Source organism: Macadamia integrifolia, chromosome 7, assembly GCF_013358625.1.
Source record: "Macadamia integrifolia cultivar HAES 741 chromosome 7, SCU_Mint_v3, whole genome shotgun sequence".
Taxonomy (NCBI): Eukaryota; Viridiplantae; Streptophyta; class Magnoliopsida; order Proteales; family Proteaceae; genus Macadamia; species Macadamia integrifolia.
Genome location: NC_056563.1, coordinates 25547222 through 25574369, shown reverse-complemented (window position 1 = coordinate 25574369; position 27148 = coordinate 25547222). Strand labels below are relative to the sequence as shown.

The window sequence follows — 27148 nt, the reverse complement described above, 5'->3', positions numbered from 1 at the left end:
CCAAACTGAACTGACCAATAACTTAATCGAAACCAAACTGAATGAAACCAGAAAAAGAAAATGATTATGAGATTATAAATTGGTGAATTGACTATCCATTTTTTACAATATTAGTGATAATATTTTTTATTGTAAGGGGAAATGATACAAATCATTGACTATTAGGTTATGAATAGAGATTGATTTGTAAATTGTAATAATGCTTCCATTTATTTCCTAGTTAACTATATATACAAAACTAGTTAGATAGTTAATGAATGATTGGATAATTTGGTTCAATTTATGATTTCAATATCAGTTATCTTCTTAGTAATTTATTATCCATTGGTTTCAATATTAGTTATCTTTCCTTTACAACGATAAACCATGATTTAATCCTAAATTTAAAGTGTTTTTTTGGTCAATTCTTATCACTATAAGTTAGGAATATAAGATTTCATTATGATTCAAGCCCAATAATAAATCAATCTAAACTATTATGATTCCGATATTGAAAACCCAAAATAAACCAAAACCAAACCGATCGAAAACCGAAATTCCTTAATGGATGGGTTTTGGTCTCCCTCATTCTTAGACCAAAACCGATTCAACCCAATCAAAACCGAACCGAATGGCATTCCTAGTCCCACAGCTCAGATTTCCCACAGCTCAGATGGAAATCTATGTATGGTATAAACAACTAATCGGGGCCAAGACTGTAGAGTGGCAAATCAGAAGATGTATACGACAAATTACAGCTAGTTAGTAACCACTGCCTGGCCTTAGCACACAATCATGGAGCGTTACTGTATCGTTTTCCCTGTTGGCACCACCCATCCATGCTACGTTCCAGAAGTATTGTAGTAAGCAAAAACGAAATCCTCTGCATTAAGTTATTAAGTGGGTTGAACACTGATAGTAATCTCTGCAAGTTTCTAATCACTACATGACAAAATTTCATGTGACTAATCTTACAGTAATTCCAAACCTATCCAATTTCATTCTCGTTTCTTCACAAACTGAGCAGAAAGGCTAATGTAACGTTCCAGGTTCTCCTAGAGAAACTGGGCCGTCAGAAAATCCTAGTTATGAATATGTCACCTCTCAGAAATTTACAACTCATCTTTGGTTAAAGATTCTTCTGTGTCTGAATCATCCCCAGTGGTTTTGGCTTCATCACCCTTTACTTCATCAGCTTCAGCCTCCTCTACATCATCATCCTCTTCCACTGCTGCATCTGGACTTATATTCAGGCTGTTCTTGACGGAGCTGTAGATACTGGATGCAAAATCCTTAGGGTCACTAAGCACGAACCCACTCTCCATAAGCGCTGTTTGGTACATAAGCCTTGCTGTCTGCTTTACATTCTCATCCTGCCAAGCAAGACCATTCCAACTAGTTAGCATTCTGTAGCACTACACTTGTGGGATAAGTTGTGTGTGCATGTTTTGGGGGTTGGGGGGGTGTTAATCGCAACCAATGATAATCTTAACATTTAATTTGCTAGTTAAGGAAAATAAATGCACAGTACCAAATATAAACAAAGAACGGTTATCAAGCATATCTGGTGGTCCATATCAGCATTATCTGATCTGATACACAATGGAACACCATATCTGCATTACAAAATTTTCTAATGTATTTTTGTTACAAGCTTTAATTATCACGTTGGGGGAAAACAATGCTTTCCAATAGAACCAATATCATGGGAATGATTTCTAGGGGCCAGAGGGGGATTGTGTTGAAATTTAACATGGTCCAATCAGTTAATAAGTTGTTTTCCAGACTTGAGCCCATAATAGGATATCATACCAACATAACAGACTTTCTAGATAATGCCTAAAAATGCCAAATTCATTGTTCCCATGTGCATCCAATCTTCAAGTGCAAAGTAGAAAGTTAAAGAAATACCTCAGGTTCCTTGACAACCCTCTCCCGAAGCTCCTTGATGATTGGGTGCCTAGGGTTAATCTCAAGAACCCTCTTGCCACGCATATATGCCTGCTTGTTGGCATCAGATAGAGTCTGAGATTGCATAATTCTTTCCATGTTTGCACTCCACCCATACTTGGATGTCACCACAACACATGGGCTGTTATCCAGACGGTTGCTTATCTTCACGTCATCAACATTTTCACTGGCAAGGGCACCCTTCCACCATTTTGTCAGCTCTTTGAATGACTCCTTGACCTCCTTGTCCTTCGATTCCTTCCCGAGCTTCAGCCCTTCCTTGGACACATTCTGGAATTTCTTGTCTTCATAATCCATCAAGTATTGCATTAGGTATTCATCTACTGGATCAGTGAAGAAAATAACCTGGAATTATAACATAAAGACGTTAGAGGGAAAAACAACCATCATAACATACCGAAGAAAAGCATAACCAGTGAGAGTCTACCAATGTCAATAAAAAAACAATCTGTCTGAGCAGCTGTCAAATAACCAAGACAATGTTTATTTAAAATCAAACCTCATAATTTTTCTTCTTGAGCCTCTCAAGGAAGGGTGATTTCTCCAATTGTTCCTTACTGGTTCCTGTTATATAAAAGATATCCTTCTGCCCAGGTTTCATTCTTGAGATGTACTGATCTAGTGATGTTAGTTTTCCACCAGACTTTGTACTGCAAATATGAATGCAGAGAAAATAAATTATCATGGAAGAAGAATACGATCCAAAGATACCGCAAGCCAAAGGCTGATGAAAAACATAACTAGTATATGTAGTGCAAAGGAAACCAGGTCTCACCTTTCAACTCTGAGAAGCTTTGCAAGGCGGTTCCTATTGGCAGCATCCTCAACGATACCAAGCTTTATGGACTTTCCAAACTCATTCCAGAACTTAGCGTACTGACCTTTCTTCTCATCATTGTCACTGGCCTTTTCAGCTTCTGTTAGCAGAGAGAGAGAGAGAGAGAATCAGATATAATGACGAGGGCTATTTTGAACTACAAAACATTGTAGCATTGACAAAATGTCAAAAGAATTCCAATTTATCTCTCTGTACAAGAGCTACAAAATACGTGTAATCATCAAAAGAGTAAAAAAAGAAGAAAAAAAGGGTTCCAAGTCATCTGTCTCCATACCTTTATTGTCCTCATCATTAGCCTCATCAGGATCCTCTTCAGCGATCTTACGGATCATATCAAGAGCTTTGCGAATGAGTTTCTTCTTGATAGTTTTCAGACTGTTGTGTTGTTGAAGCATTTCTCGTGATACATTGAGTGGTAAGGTGTCAGAATCAACAAGACCCTGCTCATAATATAGACAAGCATGACCGTGTGAGATCCCAAACCTCAATATATCACAAAACAAAGCTTGGAAACCAGTCACTATATTTTTCCCGCTTCGGTGAAGCAAATATCAAGGACCTCACCTTCAAAAAATTCAAGTACTTGGGAAGAAGTTCATCAAATTCATCCGAGATGAAGACACGTCTAACATATAACTTCAAGTTGGCTTTGTTGGAGTTATAGTAGCTTTCATACAGATCATGAGGAGCCTTTGGAGGAACAAACAGAATAGCCTTGAACTCCACATCACCTTCAGCGGTAAAGTGACTCCATGCCAAAGGTTTCTCATCACCGAAGTCCTGTTCAACAAATGATTATGTCAAACAGATCGGGCAATCCCTTATATGGTAAGCTCTAAACCATTACTGAAACAATAAATTACTTGTGATCTCATAATGTGCATCTTTACCTTGGCCAGAGTGTGGTAGAACTTTGTGTATTCCTCATTCGTAACCTCCTTTGGATTCCGTAACCAAACGGCCTTCATATCGTTCAAAAGCTCCCACTCATAAGTTGTTTCCTTCACTGTCTTAGTCTTTGGCTTTTGCTCAGAATCTTCCTCTTCTGCCTCTTCCTCTGAAGGGCTACTTTCAGCTGTAATAAACAATAGTCCACATGCGTGAATATAAAACAAAAAAGGAAAATAACCTAAAAGCAAAGGCGTTTACAACAGGGTTTTAGGTATCGGCACCAGCCATATCAACCGATCTGTATCGAAATTGGCCATGACTGACACCAATACGTATCACTGGTATCAGCAAAAAAAGATTCTTTTTTTGAATTTATGGCTGATTCGAACAATACATATCGATATCCTATCGGTTTTTGAAATGGTCGATACCTCTTCCGATACTGTTAACTAAAACCCAGATTTACATGTGTTAAATAATGAACTGTGAGGAGGAAGTCTAAGTGTATGTTGAATCATGGTTTATGTTAAAGTCATGTTGAGCCGTTTAATTCATTTAGTGTTTGGTTGTATTTGACCTTCAGTAAGATCTTTAATACATTATAAAGGACCTAGGCCACGATAGAGACAATTCTGAATCCTATCATGATACTAGGATTTTCCTCTTCTTCTCCATCGATCTCTCTCTTCTACTTCTTTCTTTCTTCTCACCTTCACCAGTCCTGATTGCTAAGAGCAGGTTTCGTCACATGGTATCAGAGTTGTGACAAAGAAAAAGAAGAAGAGGGGAAAACATGGTGTGAACACAATAATTGGGTGACAGCTCGAGACTATTATAAATAGGCTCTCTGGGTTTCGCCTCAACAGATGAGAAGAAGTGAATAAGTTTTAGAGTTAGCTCATTGCTCTCTGATCCCGTGAGTTTCATTTTGAGAGCATTTAAGAAAACTTGTAATAGCCTCAATAGGAATAGAACCTTTGTCTCTTTCTCTCTCTCTCTCTCTTAAGTTCAAGTATTCAAGTGTTGAACTGATAATATCAAGAATTGTCAGAAATATAAATCACATCTTTCAGTTAAAAAAAAAAAAAAAAGGATTTGCAATCAGCTTAGAGTTTGAGAGAAATACATACTTGTTTCCTCTTCTTCACTAGATTCTTCATCTGCAGGAACCTCCACATCAACTTCTTTGCTTGCCCAAATATATATAGGGAAGTTAATAAATTCAGAGTATTTCTTCACCAACTCCTGCAGTCAGAGAAAATCATCTAAAACCTCAGCCAACCAAATTGAACTACAAAAAGATCCCCATCAAAGTTGTAAAGTAGGGAACACTGAATCATCTTTCTGGAAATAGCGTAAGGTTTCTGTATGCAGATCAGAGTTAACATCGGTCTGCTAGACAATCTAGTATGCATTGTATGAAGCATAGATGCATACACAGGCCTGATAGACAGCCTAGTAAGGATCCTATCAAGCATAGATAAACTTTTGAGTTCATCCTATCTCGGGTTGAGAAATAGGGATTTTCATACAACATGGAATTGATCAGGTACTGCCCTCTTCTTCAGTTAGAGAGAGAGAGAGAGAGAGAGAGAGAGTAATTTTGTAGTTTTGGTAACTCAGCATGGAAATACTAAGCCATAGTTTTATCTATGGAAAATAGATAATTCAATAGTTGCCAAATACACATAACAAAAAGTTCACTTCTCTACTGGAAAAAAAAACGTCCACTGAGAAAGATAGTTAGCAAATTAACTAAGGAAAAAATGATAAGACAAAAGTCCAATTCAAAGACAAATAGAGAGCACAATCGATGCAAATAAAACTGCTATTTGATCTGAACCTGTAGAGTCCTATTCATTTTCTCATCAAGCAATGATATAAATATTTTCTAGGAAAAAATGACAGAATGAAGGGAGAAAGAAAGTGTTGGGAAGAAAGAAAAGGGGAGGCTCTGAAGACATGGTCCAGACCTACAAGTTCCAGCCAATAATATAGAGGGAAACTTTACCATACAGCCCATACTGGATAAAGCAGACAAAATAAGAGAAAAAGAACAAAACATAATATAATGTTTGCATGCCATATGAAGTGAATGGCTATAGAACTAAATTTCTCTATCCATTGCCAAATGATATTAAATTACCGATAACAAAATCAGCCTGGTGGCTCAGCAGTCTTCAAACAAGCATTTGATACTAATTAATAATGACAGTTTAGGAAGCAAGGCAAATAAACAAAGAATAAGTACACTCACTTTTAGTTTGTCTTCCTCTAAGTACTCTTGGGCTTCCTCTCTAAGATGCAATCTGATCTCAGTTCCACGTCCTAATGGCTCATTATATTCATCTTCAGAGATTGCGAATGACCCATCAGCCTTTGACTCCCATATATACCTGAAATTCAGAAAGAGGAGTTGGAACAATATCTCTTCCCACAAGATGCGGTGGGGGGAGGACCTTGAGAAATTAAATGCCCTAAAAGCCATACTGTTTATCATCATTGTGTTTGCTAAGGACTTCTACATAGTCTGCCACAAGATATACAGAGTAAAACCCAACTCCAAACTGTCCAATGAGATTGAGGTCACCGCTTGTCTGCATTTTCTCAACAAAGGCTGCATATAAAGAAAAATTCTATTCAATAACAAGGACTTCAATTAGAAAAAATTGAAGCAAAGGCTAAATTCCGTTGCCATAAGAATGCCCTTGCATCTAAATATCTTGAACAATTAAGAATGATACCTGAAGTTCCAGACTTTGCTATGGTTCCCAAGTTTTTGATGAGATCCTCTTTTGTCATTCCTATACCTCTGTCGCGAATAGAAAGCACTTTCTTTTCCTTGTCTAATTTAATCTGCATATTTAAAAAATTTCAGTATCCACCAAAAAATCATTGAGTCCAGAATGAAGACTTTCAATATTTCACCAAAACCATTGACTGACCAGGATCTCAAGCTTCGTGTTATCTCCTTCACCCAAAATCTCCTTATCTGTGAGGGAAAGGAACCTGATTTTATCCAACGCCTGGCATAGAGTAAACAAATTCAAATAAACCAGTATGATACAGGAGTGGGCAGCAATAACAATTTGTTTAATCAAGTATATACAATAAATGTTTTAGTAAAATCTTCTTACATCAGAAGCATTGGAGATTAGCTCCCTCAAGAAAATGTCTTTATTGCTATAAAGAGAGTTGATAATTATATCCATAAGCCGAGAAACCTCAGCTTGAAACTCGAATTTCTCGGCATTGCTGCGGAGAGATCTCTTTGAGATCGACTCCGCCTCCCTGAACCAAATTAATTAGTCCTGTTAGAAGAGGATGAACAAGAAAAAGGAACTCCATGTCCGCACATTCTAATAGATCTACAAAGAAATACAACATCAGAAGCCAAAAAAAAACTAAAAACAGAAAAGTACAGGAAACAAATCCCAAGAAGGGGTAGCGGGAAAAAGAAAAAAGGCAAACCTCCTAACAACATCCGAATCAGTAGATAATCCATTAGGAACGGCACCGATCTTTTCTTCAACCTTAGGGGGGTCTACAAGCTCTTCGGATTCGCTCTTTTCCGCATTGGCATGTATCTTACGACCTAAAGAATCAGATAAATCACAACAAGAGATCAGAAACAAAGTGAACCACAAAGAAATGCCAGATTTAGAACTCTAAACACTCGTTCTACTTAAGCTCCAAAATCCATCTGATCCTCAAATCAGTAACTGCAGATAGACAGATATTGATCTTAGTTAATGGGGAAAAAAATCTTTCTGTGAAATAAAGCATCCCAGAACCTTTCTTCCTTCAGAAACCTCATACTCTTATAGTAAAAACCGATTCGAAACTATCACAACATAAACTAGACGAATTCCGCATTTAAGAAATCAATATAGATACTAACACACATGTACAATCACAGATCACAATTGTAGCGCTATAGAAGTGAAAACCCCAAAACATTTCCGTTTCTATGAACTACTAAATCCAATCACCAGAAAGCTCTGTAACACCAAAAAAAAAAACAAAACCAGATCTGGCTCGAATTCACCAAAAAGAAGATCAATGTCAGAGGAAAAAAGAATACCTTGTTCCGGAAGGAGAGAGAGAAGAAGCAACAAAAGTAGAGCAGAAGGGATAGTCCACTTCCTCATTGTCTTCCCGATCTGCGAATCCCAGTAGCCTTGCCACTCAACTCAGTATATCTGTTTCTTCCTACGGTTGGTTAATGTTTGATTATGAAGCTTGGAGCTCCAATTTATGGTCCTTAAGGCTTGCGATGTTTATAAAGCGAGCCACCGAGGCTGGCGACCCGGAGAGTCGATGAGAGCTTGACTTCCATGAAACGGTAAGGGGATAGATAGCTTGCCAGAGTGGAAGATCTGACGGTATCAATGTGTTCACTCACAGATGGCCAGTTTCTACTGGATCTCATTTTCTCCTCGACGTGGAAGAGGAAAGCAAGTGTTGTGGAATCTGGACTTGACTTGCACATTTGATACGTTCGTGATCTACACGCTGGAGACCCCAAATAATTAATAGCAATGGGTCCCATGAACAGTTTTCTCTTTTCCTCGTTTGGATCGCTGTGTCTAGTTAATCCTCCTTACTTTTAACTCATGTGATTCAATGAGTACGCACTCATATGCGAAATACAAACATCAAAACTTCAATTCGTACAAGAGGGAGATAGGAGTATAGGACCCGCTGCTCTTTGGAGTCGGCATCTAACACTAGTGAATCCAGTGCATTATGCATTGGTTGCAATTTCTACTAGTAAGATTTGTGGTTTATAGATCAATTTCTATCACATGCATTTTTCTTCTTTTTTCTATCATCCCCCTCCCCTCTAGTGTGTAAGAGTAAAGTCCCTTGAGTAGTTTTATATAATGTAAATAACAAAAAAAAAAGAAAAATCAATATTCGACATTATTTTCATTTTTACCATTATAAAATAACAAGAATTATATTTGAGAATAAAAAGGACATGTATTAGATGGGAGATAGGATCTACTGTTTTTACGAGTCAGTATTCAACATCATTTTCATTTTTGCCATTATAAAAATAACGAGAATTATATTTGAAAATAAAAAGGACATGTATTAGATATACAATCGTACAAACAACTGATCCGTTTTCTACAAGAGGTAATTTGAATTTCATGAATCTTTGATAAATGCAAATCCAGTATCAGTACTTAAGGGATTTCGGTCGGTGGGTATCAGTCACTTTTGCTCCTTGCTTTTTATAAAAAAAATTTTTTTTTTTACTATTTTACCCCTGAAATGATATGGATAATTGATTTGGATCGATCAAGAATCGAATATTGGTCAATCAGCCAATACTGATATGATATTGATACTTGAAACTATGAGCACATGTTTTGAAAATTCCTCTAGTCTAAGGAGGGACTTGATAAACCCAGCCATTTAGACCTCTAATTTTTATTTTATTTTTTTAATCAACAAGAAATTATTCCTTGTCTCGTGAATAACATGAACTCAATAATACATGAAGACTTAATCCATGAAGTGGATACATGCCAATCTATCCTACAGGAAACAGAAAGAGCCCTCCAATCTTGAGACCAAATGATCAGTTATATAGTTGTTGCCTCCGGTAACATATGTGAAGGAAGTAAGGAACGCTGGCGGAAGTAGGTAGCTAGATAGGTTATGTTTGGACCACTGTTAGTTAAAACGCGTTTTAAACGCGTTTAAAACGCGTTCGCGTTTTTTTGCCGTTTAAAACGCGTTTTGCCGTATGCTTCCATACAATACGGAAAAAAAGGGAAACGGCAAAAGAATCCGTTTAAAACACGTTTAAAACGGCCGTTTTAAACGCGTATCCGTTTTTTAAGGGTAAAATAGGAATTTTGTAAAAAAAAAAAACCTATTAGTAAAAGTGAAGAGTGAAGACAATATGGTACTTGGTTTTTTATTTTTAACTCCATACTATTTATAGGAAAAAAATCTCATCTTCTTATAGTCCAATGAGTAAAGAGAAGCTAAAGCTAACAACATCTCATTTTCTTGTACCCCATTGGGCTATTTTATCTTGGGACTCCTAGAGCTTTTAGAATATTAGATGCATGTATACAGGTAATAATCTCTCAAATTGCATGAGTATACTACCGTTTTTTTGGTTTCGTTTTTTTGAAAACTACACATTTAATACTCGTACTGTTCGTTTCCGTCCGTTTGCCGTTCCCTGTTTTTTTGACCGTACCGTTCAACGTTTTTATCTGTTTAAAACCCGTACTGTACGCTTCTGTTTTTTTGCCGTTCCCGTTTTAACTAACAATGGTTTGGACCTCTAGCAAAAATAGATTGGGGAATTAACTATCACTCCCCTACACTTGGCCTATATTTACTAAAATTCTCCTACCTTTTACTTTTTTACTAATACTTCCCTGCTTTTTTATTTTTACATCTCTTTCTCCCCTACTCTTTATAAATACCCAGATTACCCTTCCTTTTCACTTATAATCTATTATATATATTTTTTTCTTTCAAATTGATTGGTTCAAAACATAGTTTGAACCAAACCATTAACAAGTTTTGTCTCATCCAATCATCGAGGATATTGTAAATTCAAAAAAGAATAATTTTGTATCCAATCTATATCTATATCATATGTTCCAATAGGGTACCATACGTCTTTTTTTTTTTTGGCTGAGACTGATATCAATCTAATACCAATAAAAAAATAATTTGCTAAATTTGTGATGATGGATGAGATAAAAATAAATAATAATAATAAATAAACAACATCCCTGATGATTGGATGAGATGAAATAAAAAATAATAATAATAATAAATAAATAATATCTTTAAGGACTCATCAGCTATGTCAATATCCTTGATGATCGGATAAGACAAAACTTATAAGTGGTTTGATTCAAACCATGTTTTAAACCAATCATAAAAGTGTAATGGGTTACAAGTGAAAAGGAAGGGTAATTTGGGTATTTATAAAGAGTATGGGAGAAAGAAATGTAAAAATAAAAAAGCAAGGGAATATCAGTAAAAAAGTAAAAAATAAGTGAGTTTTAGTAAATATGGGCCAAGCGTAGGGGAGTGATGGTAAACTACCCCTTCTTTTTCTTCATTATACTTCTATATTACTCTGCCCGTATATTGATGAAGAAGGATAGTGGGCAGGAGAATTTCTTATAAGGGCAATGTAAAAAGGAATTTGCACATTACACCTGTAAGGCTCCGTTTGGTTGCAATGGAAATTTAAAGGGAAGGGAAGTGAAATTTTCATACTTTAAAAAGAAATGTTCATAATCATTACCCCAAGTGAATGTTTAAACTACTTAATTTTTGTTAACCATATTTAGTAATGATATATTTTACATGTAAATTTTTTTTTACATATTATGGCTAAGGGATTTGGATGCAAAGTAAAGTGAAATTTTATAACTAAATATGGAATGATTTGAAGTTAATGTTAAAGTCACACGGGCAATGATTACATAAATTTATTTTTAAAGTATGAAAATTTCACTTTCCTTCCCTTTAATTCTCCTTATAACCAAACATAACCTAAGGGATTGGTACATTTGGTATGCCATGTGACGTCTGTTCTTTGATCTTCAAGGGCGTCAATTCACACTCTCTGTTTCTCACTTTAGATTGAATCAATCCATTACAGTTTTCTCTTTGGAAATACTGGAAAAGGAAGCAATACTAAACCTTCAGAAGCTACGAATCGTCAAGCGGGAGTTCATAGATGAATGCTAAAGTGTCTAGTTTCATCTCCTCGACTCAGTGAGAATGTTGCGTTAGCAGATTTATCACCATATGTAGCGATTACCTTGTATTCTCCTAAGAACCCATAAAAGCTATACGAACCATGCTCATCTGTCTGACCCTCTTGCTTCCCAGTTCGCCATTCTGTAAGCAACTTATCAACCACATTGCCGACAGGTAGATTGTTGAGATCATAATCTGTGAGACACATTTGGTAGCACCCATTAGGGTGGAGGGCTGTCCAAAGCATGATTCCTGTCACAGAAGGATGAGCGAACCCTTCTCTCAAGACTTCTTCAAGATAAATAGCCTGCAAAGGACATCACTTTTAAGAATTAACAACGCAACAAAACAACGATTAACAAAAGAAAATTTTATTTACATGGTTCACCTAAGATGGACTACATCCACACGATAATCAGAGTTTCCGTTATTCTATTGAATAAATTACAAAAACCTAATTACTCTTATGACAACACCTTATATATAGGGTTTTGACATGTTATAGGAAACCTTAATCCCCGAAAGGAAAAAAAATAAAAAAATACACCCTGTTATAAATGATTCCCAACCAGCAATACTTCCTTGATTAAACTAAGATCAGGCTACGCCGATAATAATAAACAAGGCATCAATCAAAGGGGAGGGAATGTTTCATATATATAATTAAACAGATAAAAATTACAGATCTATTATTACCTGTGTTTGTTTGTCTATGGTCTTGCTAATGTCAATTTCTGTGAGCCAAATAGGAAGGCCCAAAGTAGCCAACTTGTCCAAAACAGCTCTCATGAGAGGAATATTGGGTACTGTGAAATGGCCCTCAAGGCCAATTCCATCCATTGTTGCACCACCTCTTTGGAGTTCTCTTAGCCTTGAAATGTAATCATCAACTGTGGAATTCACATCAGCACAAGTCTCAACCACATTAAAATCATTCATGAACAATGTGGCTAGTGGATCTGATTGGTGTGCTATCTCAAAGAAGTGTAAGGTGGCATTACGGCCAAGCCGTTTTTCATAGAAATCAAAGTGAAGCATTTCATTGCTGACATCCCAATGTATGAATTCTCCTCCGTATTTTTTCATTAAGCTTTGTATTCGGGATTCAACAGCCGACCTTAGCTCTTCGTCTGTTAGATTACGAACCCATGAAGGAGTGTAAAGAGGGTCTTCCCAGAAGATGTTGTGGCCTCTGGCTATGATTTGGTTTGCCCGAACGAACTCTAACATCTGGTCTGCAATGGTGTAGTTGGTCTTTCCTTGTTCGGGTTCTGTTGCGTACCATTTGAGTTCATTTTCGAAGACTGCAGCATTGAAGCGCTTCACAAACCAATTCTGAATTAAACAACATTGGTAAGAAGAGGGTGGTTAGTTTCAGATGTGAGTAGCCTGATGTGGAGACTTATAAGTACCATTGAATGTGTGTAGAAAGACCCATTTTTGAATCTAAAAAATTTGGGAGCTTCACCTGGTAAGGCAAGTTTCCGATGATGGTCTTGGCTATTGCAGAACCAAAGGGGAAGTCTTTGGAGATCTGCTTCGCCCTGATTGTTGCTCCTTGCAACTTATTCCCTTGTGCATCTGTTATGTGCAAGGTTACAGCTCGTTTCCTTTCCTGGCCCGGCATGTCAAATAGTACATAGTCAAACAAATCAATTAAGCTTAGGAGTGTTAATTTCAAACTGAAATCATTTATGAAAACCGAATTGAATCGATTTCTAGGTTCTTAAACCCTGCATTTATCGCATCAATTCCGAAGAATGCATGAGAAGAATAATGAAGAAGAAGGAATGAGAGCAATGAGGAGTTAGTTACAGTGTGTATTTTGTATTCTTGGTTCATCCTCCATTGCTGATCAGTAAATGGCTGCAAAGAGGCACTTGCAATTGAGATATCAACCTCCCTCCCATCTGCATTCTGCAACATATATGTTAAAGTGCTATTCCTTTGTTTATAGAAAAAAATATATATTTCTTTCTGGAAGGTGAGGGCAACAGGGGAGAGTTTACCTGAAAAAATAGGATAGATAGCTGTGAAGGTGAATCCAAAACAAAGCCACCTTTGAGAAAGGACCAGCACCCACTCTTTGACACTACACTCCCAATACAGTTATATGTCCTATTCTCTGTTGATAATCTTGCCTTTATGAGTGTCGAATCTGCACCGTTGATCTTGATCCAGGCTGTTACAGTAGACATACATAAACATGTGAAACAAGAAAATGTGATATATGAATTAGAATCGACTTTAATCTCCTTATCATCGAGATAGAACCCAATTAGCACGGGAATAGGTATCTTCCATTTCAATAACGATGAGAGTTAATGATGACATAAGAGTCCAATCACATGATCACGTGGGATCAGGTCCTTTCTAAGGGATTTTCACTCTGCTCCAAGGTTTCTGGCTGACGACAGGTAGGCCTTTCATAGCAACTCTCATTCTGGCACCAGGTTGCCCCTTTTGTGTGCGGGTTGGGCTGATGATTGACTACTTTGATACCATTATTACGGTCTTGAAAGAACTCAACTTGGTAAATCGGTTTACAAGATGAGGAGATATGATACCCATAAGAAACCGATATGAGATCAACCCCCATAAACTGATATAAGATCGTAACACAAGATGACGTATTGTTCCATTTTGTGTTGTACATAGACGACTTACCATCCATGACAAAGTGGAATTACAACTAAACTTGTGGATCTCATTTGGTTCCTCGTGAAGTTTTTTGTTGTTTTATTGGTTGAAATGTATTCTCGTGAAGTTTTTTGTTTTTATACCAGGATGAAACAAGCAGATAGAGCTTATTTTAAGAGAGAGAGAGAGAGAGAGAGAGAGAGAGAGAGAGAGAGAGAGAGAAGTGAACCGGAGAAACAGTATTTGGTGCGGTGGGTGAGATTCTGCAATACGAAAGCCGGCGAATAGGCTCCGGTGGTTGCTAGTCCACTTTCAGCTCTGGGGTTGGAGTTAGGAGTGTAATCTTTGAGAATCCCTCCGTTGTATAGTGGGGCCTCCGGCTGCGGTTTGCACTGCCAGAAGCAAACATATAAGACAGAGACATCGTATATAGGGGATCCAAAGATCGAAATTCGAAACAGAACAACCAAGCCTAATCCACCACATGAAATAATTTAAATAGAAGAACAAACTATATTATTTCCTCCACAACGTCACATTAGAAAAATTTTGGAAATCTAGAAAATGCTCATCGTTGTACCTCTGTGTAAGCAGACGAATCATAGAAAGGCCCATCTCCTGTAACAAAACCACAAACAAAATTAAACTAATATGACGTGTGTGTGAGAGAGAGAGAGTGAGAGAGATAGAGAGATGAAGAACCGTCAGTAGCAGCGGAGCAAGGTTTGGTGAAGAAGCATAAACACAGAAAGAAGAGCTTGAGGAGAACGAGGAAACGGGAGAGTGGTCGGTCTTCCATGCTCTTCCCGTGGAGACTGGAAAACTCACATAGTACTTATATAGGAGGACTGAAGAAGTAGCTAGTTAAAGAGAAGAGAGTGTTAAATAGGGAATTAAGAGGGAGAGAGGGAGAGAGGGAGAGAGAGAGAGAGAGACAGAGAGGAATGGGATATCACAGCTGGGGGAACAGTGAGCGGAGTGCAGCTGCAATTCATTCTCTCCCTCCCGTGTCTATTCACAAGCGCCATGGGCGGGGTTCATGAGGGAATTAATAAGCCACAGAGAAAGTTCTCTACCTTTGGATTTTTCTTCCTCTCTCTCTCACTCTCTCTCTCTCTCTACATTTTTTGTGCATCATTCTCTGGTCCTTCGCCTTGGCATGTACGGGGAAAATCGAAAACCCTTATTTGTCCCAATCATCGATTTCAATCTCAATTTCAACCCACCGACACCGGCCCACCGGCCCATCATGCCCCCTCAAATGGGTTATGTATTCAGTTCCTCAGCTTTATTGGTTTTCTTCCCAATTTATACTAAACAAAAGGGCTCCCCATTCCTTAAGCTGAAACTGAAACTGTTTAAAATTTTTTAGAGGGGATTTTGGACTTTTAGCCTTTCGATTTTTTTTTTTTTTTGGAGGTGGGATCATAGATCGTGGAGTGCACCTCCTGGGTGGTTGCCTATTACTATAAGGACTTTGTGGGCCTGTGGTATTGCGGACCTGCCGTGCTGGTACGCACCGGCAATTATTTAACTGTTCACTGCTTGAACTTGCACTCCACGCATGAGATAGTGGACTAGTGCTCTTATCTTTCCATTTTTGAGACTGCGTCTGCAAAAGAATACAAGTGATCAGTTTACTCTTCGACATTTACATTCATTGAGTGAGCCTAAAGATTAGCTGATGTTGGGGATACGATGTTTTGTATTTTGTCGTATGAATTTATGCGTTGATTTTGATGAACTACTAAAAGCTCAGAAGGCCCAAAGGATTTGTTCCTAATTTCTTTTTAAAATTATACGGACATTTTGGTAAAATATACTGGTATAAATATGTTTAGCTATTAATTTGTAATGATAGTATAATCTGAACAAAGGAAAACGTGAAGATGAGTGATTGTAACCCTAAATCTCCCTTTTTATGGAAGCAATTCTCATCAAACATTGTGTGAACACTATTTGTTCTCCCCATTCATCCTCCCACTTCTGTTGTCCACAATGGAGTTGAATGGTTGATGGGTCTCTGATAGGGACTTCCACAATCTATGACTGTGGTCTCTGCACAGTGAACTTAAACTTCATCAAGGTCTAGTAAGTTGGGCTGGACTATGTGGTCTCTGCATAGTGAATTTTGTATCTAATGCAAGTATAGTCAACTGCTATAAGTTCACCAAGTTTGAGATAGGTGGGCACTATTTCACATGACTTTACTTTGGAACTTCATATTTTACTTCTCTGTCTTCCATTCAATTAAAGACAGACAGATCTCATCCAAGGAATACATCAAAACACCAGACGAGGTTGAAAAATAGATGCTAATTTAATTATAATTTAATGTGATTGTGTGTCTGTGACCACTCTCACTTCGTTTTGGCAAGCAGACAAGTTGGGGAATTGGGAAGGATCTTTTTCTTGTTTAGGGATATAGATAGATAATCGAAATATGAATTTGAATTCGTATTTGAATTAAAATCTGAATTATTAAAAAAATAATTATTTGATTCGATTAAATAATTAATTAATGATTTTAAGGGTTCTTGAAGTTTAAACAGGTTTCAGAAAATGCGGAAATGAGTTAAAACGACTTAGAAAGATGGATTAAAAGCAAATTATATTCATTAGGGAGGAATGTCCGAATCACACAAGTTGGAGAGAAAATGGATAATCGAAAATCTGAATTCAGTCTGCATCGATATTCATTTAGGGGTATTCATATTCAATCAAGAAATATCTGGATCCGAATACATCCGATCCGAATTCGATCTGTATCCAATCCATTTTACATCCCTATTCTTATTATTTCTTTTAGATTCTTCTCAGCTAGGCCGGATTTGGATTTTCACAAATTAATCTCAACTCAAACCCATTGTAGCCGTATCCAAGAAATTGAACAGTAGGGATGCCATTCCGACCGAGCTAGTCAGGTTGGTGTCAACTCTAGCCAAGGCATATGCCCTCAATTCTAATCTAGACTAAGACTTATATTATGATCATGCGAATTACGAAATCTTAACCTTTAACCCATTCCACCCATTCGAGACTGGGTCCAGCCTTAGCCAAGACAAAGAAAAATGTATTAAACTTCTGAAAATAAAACAACGGTAATGAAAAAAAAGTTACAACTTTTTTTTTCCCAACTAAAAAAGGTTACAATTTCTCACATACCATTTTGATGATAACAAGATACATCATTTAGAAATATAGATGCTTTTTTTTTTCACATCATTTTCTGTTAACGTTGTGCTACATATTTTGTTAAGGACAAGGTTCTTAATGCTGGTGCGGAGGCCATGGTAATGTCTCATCTCTCTCTCTCTCTCTCTCTCTCTCTCACTCTCTCCATTTACGAATCATCATGTGCCCTTCTCATTTTGCTCATTTTGCTATGTACCCAAACAATGTAAAGATATAAATTATTTGACATACACCCTAATGAAAACCCCTTTCAGTGAAACTTTCGATTCTAAAAGACATTTTATTATAGAGAAAGTTTTCCACCTCGCACATGAAGATTCATTACACCATCCTAGGGTTCACAAACCCAATAGGGTTTTAGTATGTTTCCCAAAATACCCTCCCATGTGCTATTGGAGCCCCATGGTTAAAAGTGTCAATCATGATCAGCCATGTCCAGTTCAATATATATTTTGACAAGGCGCAAATCAAAATCGAACTGGATAGGAATCAAAATCAAAATAATTTTGCATTTGACTAAGTTTTACCAGGTTCTATTAGGTTTTCAGTATTCAGTTCACATCCAATTTGCATGCAGTTTATAATGTCGATTTTAGAAAACAATTTGTATATCCGATTTGTAATGCGTTTAATTCAAGTTCACATTCTACACATTAAAAAAAAAAAAAAACAGGTTCTCATTCTGTTTATATGCAGTTTGTAGTACTGGTCCACATTCAGTTTTAGTTTCATCTTTGTACCCTTTAATTTGATTCCTTTTACACTCAATTTGCGAACGTGAATAGACAAATTTATAATAATTAAAGCTTGCCATGCATATATATATATATTTTGTGGATTCACTTATTATACATTTCAACATCATAAAAAGTCACCTTCGAAATACATTAACTTAGAACACAAAACCAACCTTTGCTTAACATAATGCAGTATTGAAAACTAATTTAGTCGCCCTAGTTTTATCGGTTCCCATTCAATATGGTTTTATTGGTCTTCTGTTTGGTTTAGAACTGTCAGTTTTTTCACTGCAAATCAAAATTGAACTGGAAAGACTATAAAATCATAATTGAATAATTTCTTCGTGGTCCAATTTGATTCACATGTAGACGGTCAGTTCCAATTCTTGTTCCATTTTGACACCAATGAAATCCCCTTCACTATGGCTTGAGGAAAACTCGATCTTTTTGATAATTAGGCCCCAAGAGAGTGAACTCACGGACCTTTTATTATTATAGTACCTTTTACCTTCTGTCTTCGGAGTTTAGAGATGATTTTTAGTTACTATTGTCTTAATCAACTACTAATAATCATTTCTAATGCGAGTCTGGATCAGGTACTCGTACGAGAATGATTCTCGTATGGTGTTTGATCCACACTTGGACTCCCTATGCTTAATTTGTCAGATTCCTTGGAAGAAGTAGTGTCTTCGTCCCATGTATCTTAGAATACACATTCTTTGTTCTAATGGCCAAAAGAACGTCCAACCCAAACCCAACAATACATGCAATAGTCATGATCAAGAACACTAGCCCATAGCAATGAACCCCGACACAAGTGGTGGAGCCTAAGGGTGTAAGGGTTGCCTCTACATCATACAGGAAAGGCCGGAGAAGAGGAAGGAACCGAATGGAAGGTTGAGGGTGAGGATGTTGTAGATGAGACCATAATATTTTAGGCCAAACAGGTCGGAAGCTATCAGAACAGTGATAGCCACACGAATCCTGTAGCATAGCCCAACCACGCTGGAACCAATGTAGAGTGATCTTGTCAAACCAATGGCCATCACCACGTACCCAACTGCCATTAGAATCTGAGAAGCCGCTGTCCATAGGGTCTTGGTGTTGTGTCTCTCCTACAATTTAATTTACAAACCAGGTTTACAAGGGTCAAGGGGTGTCAAAACCTAGCCCAAACTGATAAAATCGATCGAAATCGACTGAAAAATCTGGATCAAATTTATTAAATTGGTTTTAGATTGAGGTATGTTGGGATCAGTTGAAAATCAAACCAACTAGTAATCAAACCGAATGAAAAAAATGATTACGAAGTTATAAATAAGTGAATTGATTATCTATTTTTTATAATATTAATGAGAATATTTTTTATTGTAATACAAATCAATGAATATAAGGTTATGAATAGAGAAATTGATTTGTAAATTATAACAATGCTTCCATTTGATCTCCTTATTCACTATACGAAAGTAGTGGGACAGTTAAATGAATGAGGTTAGTAGGGTTCATTTTGTGATTTCAATATTAGTTATCTTCTTAGTAATTAGATATCCATTGGTTTCAATATTAATTATCTTTCACTTACAATGATAAATCATGATTTCATCACAAATTTAAAATATTTTTGCCAGATATTTTGTCATTACAGGTTATGAATGTATATTTCATTATGGTTCAAGCTTGATAATAAATCGATATTAACTTGATATTAAAAATTCAAAACCAATCGAAATCAATCCAGACCCGAAGTTCCTTGTTGAATTTGTTTTGGTCCCCTTCATTCCTTAACCGAAATCGATTCAACTCCGTGACTACTCATCAGTTTGCGTATGATAAGATGCACCATCTCCACACACAAAAGAAGAAGAAATGAAGACGTACCAAATGAAGGACTCGGAGACGGAACCGGATATGATACGTCCGAAGAAGCCCCAAATGCTCGTGAGGGATACGAACATAGACACGTTGGCGTAGCCAAGCGCCAGCCCCATCTGCCCCATATTGTTCATCACCGCCAACCCCGTCCCAACTCCGCACAGAATGGAAACGAATAGTATCCAGAACTCCGGCGACCATACCGCCTCCACAACCGTGTGATCCTCTCCAACCAGGCCTACTCTTCAGGGTTTCAGCTTCAACCACCTCACCCGATGGCGGTGCCGTTGTTGTCACTATCTCCGGAACGACTTGTTGGACCAACAAAGGCTCTCGAATCTGACGCTCGACATATTCTACTGCAACGGACTTGGAACTCAACTTTGCTGAGCTCTTCCATAAAGCGTGCACCGGCACTCCCAACGGTGCAGCCAGGAGGATGAGGAGCCCTATCGCGAACACAAGGGAACCAACCTGGCTGATTTCCCGTCGAGTGACGTCGAAGACCAAGAGGTAGACTCCTATGACCATGGCGATGACATTGATGACGTTGAAGTACTGTGTTTCTTCCTTCTCTGCGGCTTCCCCTACGGTGGGTGGGGTCTCACGGAGGAAGAGCACCGCGGTAAAACAGACGATCACGGGGATGTTGGCCAACATAAGGATTAAGGAGGATGGTGGATGGGCTGTCGGAGAAGAGAGCACTGCAAAGATCGGTGAAAATGGCAGTGCTAGCTGAAGCCTACGTAGCCTTTGAGAATGCCGGAGACTGGGCCTTTGTTCTTCCGGAAGTTCCGCATGTAGGTTACTAAAATCGGAGAACGGATCTGTTGCACATAAGATCACTTGATTGTACGAGTCAGCAACCAACACCTAGCATTTTTTTCTTAGATATACCCATTTTTATCTTTGTAATGGCAAAAAATATGATACATATTGATCGACCAGGTGATCTTACAAACTATGGATTCTATCTCCTAAAACCGCCCGTGTTCGTCCATTTCGTCCATGTCATGTTGTCACCTTCCATGCACAGAAATACACACATCTGCGCACACAAACAGAATTTAGCGTTTCATCAAATCTTGACCATCTCTCTCACTCTCATGGATTTAGGAGACACAATACTGATTCGGATCGGATTGATGCATATTGGTTGGTCTGTCTTTAATTTTTTGTGAAAATACAATTTTTTTTTACTAATTTACCCTTGAAACAATACAATAATGGATCCAGATCAATTAATGATCGGGATCAGTCTCAACCAATATTTTTACAATTCCGTCAATACAACCGATACCTGAAAACATGCTCCCATGAGAAGGACAGAGAAGCCAGAAAATGGAAGTGTCTAACGCGCCCGAGTTATTGGAAATCTCCAAGTCACCCATACTTACAGCTGCAATTACAGTCATACATAGCCATTAAGACCCTTTTGACTGATTTATTGTGAATTTTTTACTCTGACCTCTGTGGTAAATAAATTTTTGAATAAATACACGAAATTTTTTTGATAGTTAAAGTAACTGCAACCCTTTTATGGCGGTGGAGGGAATTGAATAATTCATTTTTCCTTTGGATTCATAATATTTACATAGGGTTTTGTATTTTAAATATGTTTTTTGAGATTTCATTTTTCTGGATGACAAATAACACTTAAGGTACCAAACATTCGAAAATGTGTAATTGTTGCCGGCGATGGACTGTACCCAAATGGCAGTAAAGAATCCCAGCCATTTTCTGGCCGGTGAAACAGTGGGAAACATAATCCTACTTTTGCAACAAACCCAACTATACCATTCAAGCAGTCACTTCGAGTTTTGAGTGGAAGGCAATATGTCCTATTGTTTTTTTGGGTAGAGAAGGAGATATGTCCTATGGGTGTTGCTTATTTATGTTGTTTTCTTTGCCCTTGCAGTTTCTCTTTCCATAATTATTGAAGAAAATTATAAGAATTTATTTATTTATTATTATTTTTTTATGGCCACATGATCCATATGGCAAAGCTGTATACACGACGATAACATTATCTTTTTTTTTTTTTTTTCATCTAAAAACCGCGACCTTCAACTATGGGACAGCTAGTGACATACATTAATCATAGGACTGGACAAAGCAAGGCACTGTGGAGAGGATAAAGGATGGAATGTGGATCAAGTTTTCCTACAATCTGTTTTTTTTTTTTTTAATTAATGACACATGCTTTTTTTGTGTGTGGATCAATTCTATATGGGATAGGATTCAGATCCTTTTATATTTTAATGAGAAAAGGCCCTCTGATTACTGTATATAAATTAAAATATGAGTAAATGTGCAAAACGCCTTAGGTTTAGAGAACCCTTTCCCTATTTTACTTCATAACTTTGAGATGCCAAACTCGTTTTCTAATTATCATATTTTTTTTCCCTATAATGTATTGTGGGTATCATTGACCAATGGAAAGCTGTTCAAGCTTTGATTCAAAATTTCAATAAAATTATAAAATATAATTAAATAGAGATGAATATAGAATACAAAATGACAAATAATTTAACTACTTCATCTACTCATTTTTAGTTAAAATTATACCAACAAGATGCTCGCTTACTCCTCTTATCATATAAACTAAAGGATTTACTCTCATATGGCAAACAATGAAGTGTTATACTACATTAGGCATAGTCATGCAAAAGAAATGAATTCCTTTGAACCATGGCTTTTACACTTTTCTATTCCATAACAAAAGAATTCCAGCTACAAAAAGAGAGGATGCGATTTCTATTAGGGGTCAATTCTAAGCCCGCACCATTAGGCCTAATCGAGCCTGATACGTTTATGGCCCAACTTAGACTGGCCTGATTAATAAATGTGTCGGGCTTGAGCCCAACACATTTATAAACAGGTAGTACACGGTGCAACCATCTAGCCTGACGGGCGCCCGACCAACCCCACACATTTCTAAGCCCGATTTGAACCGACTTTTTTAAGCCCAACCCCTTTAATACTACTTGTATTTTTTTTTTTTTTCAATACTATTTGGATTTAGTGCAAAGGCTATGTGACATGTACAGTTGATATGTGAGTGATTTTTATCTACATATTCATCATTTTTATGCATAGTTTAATTGATTTGAACTTGCTAAGCTTGGTTTGTGTAGGCATAATTTAATTGATTTGAATTTCGTGGGTTAAGGACCGAATACCTTAATAACTTACTTGCTTTGTCTATCTTTGGCTTTAACCATGGGATCTTTCTTTGCTATGTAAATATTTGCCTTATTTTATTGGTATTTCTCTTCAAGCACATTTAAAAGACTAATTTTAAAAATGACCCGTTTAAAGCCCGTTTAAAGTTAAATAGATCTATAGCTCGGTTAAAGCCCATTCATGGCAGCCACCAACCCGATTGTTAACCATATCATGCCTGCACTAGCGAAGTCTGTTTAACTAAACAGGCATTCACAGTGCAACCCTAAAAATTGATCGAGCCTGACTGAGACTGGCCCGGCCCGATCGCTTGACACCCCTAATTTCTATAAGAGAGGAAAAAAGGGGATTGGGGGGGGGGGGGAAACAAAAAAAAAGCATTAATTAATGTAGGGAATCCTCTGTCAAGGTGTAGGACACAAGTCGGATGGGCAACGTAGTTGGAGAGTATTCCTCTTCCCGAAGTGGGAGAGGATCCACACTTCTACCCCATGACCTACTGCAACAATCTCACAGCTAAGGGTGTTAATCGATTCGGTTTCAGTTTAAACGGTGAGGATCGGTTTGGTTCACATTTATTTGACTAAAACCATAACCGCACCATTTACTAAATGGTTCCACTTTTTGAAACCGTGACCGTTTAGTAAACGGTTTCGGTTTCCACGGTTTCTAAACGGTGTCAGTTTCACGGTTTTAAACTGTTTCGATTTTGGTTTATTCCATACGGTTTGTAAAACAGTTCACAATCGGTTTGTTATAACTTGCAACCATCTCTAAACTGAAGATCATAAGCTTATCAAAAAATAATTGGCAACCACAAATAAGAGATTCTATATTAAAGATGGTATGTCTTAATTTGATAATCTAGAGCTATTTCTTTGCATGACCATTCTCAAACATTTAGAACTGATATCATACAACATCCAAATCCAGCCTTCTACAGTATAAAATATTAAAATGACAGATCGTTCAGCCAAAACACCCCATCTATGATAACATAATAACATAGTAACATATATGGATAACAAGTTCATGATCTAAAGCCTAAACTTGAATTGAATTGCAATAAATCATACCAAAGGAGGATGGACACTTAATTTAATTGTTAATTATTATACGGATTACTGCCCCTTCTTTATTTAATTATTATACGAATTAATCGGATCAGTTTAAATGGTTTAAACGGTTTTAAACGGTTCTATTTAAACGGTTTTAATTCGGTTTGAAACCAACAGGTTCCGCGGTTAAAATCGACCCTACCCGTTTAGTTAATCGGCCTAAAACTTGAAACCATAACTGCACCATTTACTAAATGATTTTGCGGTTTTGGCGTAAATGGATAGATTCAGTTTCGATAAATGGTTTCGATTACAAATTCACATCCTTACTCACAGCACTACAGGAGATCGTGGCCCAAGAGAAGATTTGGCCTCGTAACCTGATGTCCTAAACGTCGCTCTGACGGCCTGGACTTTGAAAGGCTAGTATTGGGCTAAATAACAACTAAGGCCCAGCCCAGGATTATTTATGGGAACGATGAATTAATGGACATGGAAAGTAATCCAGCCAATTTCCAAAGACCTTCGAACATGGGACAAACAGCTAGCTATCCATGGCAACGGTGAAGAAGCTCCCGTCACCATGTACTTAATTGCCAGTTCTGAAACTCCAGCCAGCTGAAGTTGAGAATAACACAAAAGGGAAAATTACTATCTCCCCTATCCTTAGATGTATATTTTACTGATATTTCTCTCATTCACCCAAAAAACAGTGAAATTTTTACCAAATTTATTTTTTATTTTTGAGCAAGAGAACACTACCCAATTTGTATGGTTATTGCGCTAGCAAGCGGGGCAATAGGAGAGCAGGCGGAGCATCGACCACCCAGGGGCATGGAGGTCTCTTCTCGCCACATGTCTAGGGTGTAGAATAGGGGTGTCAACCGGTCGGGCTGGGCCGGTCTTAGTTGGGTCTACTCGGGCTTGACCCCTTGGAAGCATTGCACTGTGAACACCCATTTAAATTAACGGGCTTAGCTTTGGGAGACATGGTACAGTTTATAATCAGGCCGGTCGGTGTCGGGTTTTAATCAAGCTTCCTTAAACGGCCCTTAATCAGGCTTTAACCGGGCTACGGACCTATTTAAGTCTAAACAAGTTTTAAATGTGCCTACCCTAAAATTTTATTCTTAAGTAGGTTGAAGGCCTAGAAATCTGTGACTCAAATATTTAATAAAGAAGATAAGTGATATGAGATTATGGTTGTTCTTTTTTTTTTTTAAATAAGAGATTATGACCATTACAACTTACAAAATAAAGCTTAATTAAATTAAATCCTACCACAAAGCAAATGGTAAGAAAGCTTAATTGGTTTCTTACTAGTTGTGGCAAAATAGGAATTTATGTAGTATCAAAGGGGGTCAGGCTGGGTCAGGCTATAACGAGTCGGTTCAAGTCGATCATATAATTGTGTCGGTTTGATCGGGCGCCCGACGGGCTAGTTACCTACACCGTGAACGCCCGTTCAAGCCCGACATGTTTATTAATCGAGCCAGTCTAGGTCGACCATAAACATGTCGGGCTTGATCGAGCCTACCGGTGCGGGCTCAAAATTGACACCCCTAGTGTAGAGCACCCTACTGGTTAGCGTTCTTTCACCCTTTTAATTTTTATTCAACCTAAAAAATAACATTATAAATAAAATAAGGGGTGAACTATTCTACTTTTCATGAGGGTTGGTGTGGTCATTTCACTTCTTTCACATAACCCTACCCCACCCTTCACGTCAGTGTTGATGGTTGTCTGCTTTGGTCGTTTCTTTTGCACTCGTGGCTGACAAACTATTATCACGAAAGATGCAAGTGACATCAGGCAAAAACCCGTCAATTAATTCTATCAATTGTGCACAATTATAGCCCTCAGCAAATATTGCAACAAAAAATGTTGACACAACACACATGTTATGGAATTGAGTTCCTATCCTACTCCATAGTATATGCTAGTGCCTCTGTGTTTATCTCTCCCTTCTTATAATTAGATTCACAAGGTGGTCGTAAGATTGCAGAAGATAGATGATGTGGGGGCATGGTGAGAAGAGGATGGGGCTTGGGGAGAAAGATGAGAAATTGCAAGGGGGGTATGTGTAGCAAAGGTAGGGCAGAGTGTGTAATAGGCGTGGGTTCGAGTGAGCTGGGCGACAAGGGAGCATTGTAGGGGAGGGTTGCAGGGGAGGTCAGAGAGATGGAGGGTGACGGTTTACAAAGGGGGTGGGGTGGGGTGGGGTGGGGTGGGGGCAGGATTTGCTGGGTAATTGTGGGTGATGACAGGGTTATAGCAGGCGCGGGGAATGGACCATGTAGAGGATGGCTCCTCCAATCCACGAAGAAGGAGGAAGAAAACAAATTAGAGAAAGAAAGACTTGATGTTGAGAACTTGTTGGCTGTGAGACACACACATACACACATATACATACATACATACATACATACATATATATATATATATATATATATAGAGAGAGAGAGAGAGAGATATTTTCCAAAAAAGAATGCAACGAATGGACAATCTTGCCGGTTGCCATTGAAGAATCAAGAATTTTTTGGTAAAAGAAAGAATCAAGATTACAAAGACACACATCCACTACTAACACCTAAAGAATTATTCGTCATCAGGAGATAAAAGAAGACAGAGAGGGTTTTTTTTTTTTTCCTTTTCTTGACTTTCAAACATAGCCTGAGAGATCACTGGGAACACCACCCATCACATCTTAGGTTTCAGATTATTCCATCTTCACCTATCCTCCCCAGTCCTTACAACAACCATATTCCTCCTGAAACACAACTAATATTGAATTGAGATAGTACTACTGCCTAAGCTTTGTTTGATTTCTTGGAACCACTGTTCTTGGTCCCTTGTATCTTGGAATACACATTCTTTGTTCTAATGGACAAAAGAACGTCCAACCCAAACCCAACAATACAAGCAATAGCCATGATCACGAACACAAGCCTGTAGCAGTGGGCACCAATGCAAGTGGTGGCACCTGAGGGTGTAAGGGTTGCCACTGCATCATACAAGTAGCC

At 37.7% G+C, this 27148-nt stretch overlaps 3 protein-coding genes and 1 pseudogene across 4 annotated transcripts in view; all 4 read right to left on the bottom strand.

Moving 5' to 3' along the window:
* Nucleotides 1–843: 843 nt before the first annotated feature.
* On the bottom strand, nt 844–7954 carry LOC122084410 (endoplasmin homolog). The gene is made up of 15 exons (XM_042652634.1): nt 7764–7954; nt 7151–7274; nt 6817–6970; nt 6625–6705; nt 6424–6535; nt 6170–6296; nt 5937–6075; nt 4810–4924; nt 3679–3863; nt 3353–3568; nt 3063–3228; nt 2726–2867; nt 2450–2600; nt 1891–2295; nt 844–1352 (listed from the first exon to the last, which is right to left on the bottom strand). Exons 1-15 carry the CDS (start codon nt 7828–7830, stop codon nt 1092–1094), a joined length of 2445 nt encoding a protein of 814 aa, XP_042508568.1. The 5' UTR covers nt 7831–7954; the 3' UTR covers nt 844–1091.
* Nucleotides 7955–11166: 3212 nt separating this feature from the next.
* On the bottom strand, nt 11167–15085 carry LOC122085250 (endo-1,4-beta-xylanase 5-like). Of its 2 annotated transcripts, XM_042653741.1 has the most exons (8): nt 14780–15085; nt 14658–14695; nt 14307–14469; nt 13447–13619; nt 13253–13354; nt 12906–13052; nt 12134–12772; nt 11167–11744 (listed from the first exon to the last, which is right to left on the bottom strand). In XM_042653741.1, exons 1-8 carry the CDS (start codon nt 14874–14876, stop codon nt 11409–11411), a joined length of 1695 nt encoding a protein of 564 aa, XP_042509675.1. In that variant the 5' UTR covers nt 14877–15085; the 3' UTR covers nt 11167–11408. The 2 variants fall into 2 exon arrangements, with proteins under 2 accessions (XP_042509675.1, XP_042509676.1); XM_042653742.1 differs by lacking the exons at nt 14307–14469; nt 14658–14695; nt 14780–15085 and having other exon boundaries at nt 13253–13347; nt 13447–13573.
* A 4699-nt stretch (nt 15086–19784) lies between these two features.
* LOC122085251 lies at nt 19785–20929 on the bottom strand (annotated as a pseudogene).
* Nucleotides 20930–26935: 6006 nt separating this feature from the next.
* The window catches only part of LOC122084849 (protein NUCLEAR FUSION DEFECTIVE 4-like), a 5919-nt gene continuing 5706 nt past the window's right edge, over nt 26936–27148 (bottom strand). Inside the window, exon 4 of the mRNA XM_042653273.1 lies at nt 26936–27129. Within this exon, the coding sequence (XP_042509207.1) occupies nt 26936–27129 (194 nt within the window). The remainder of the gene's footprint in view (nt 27130–27148) is intronic.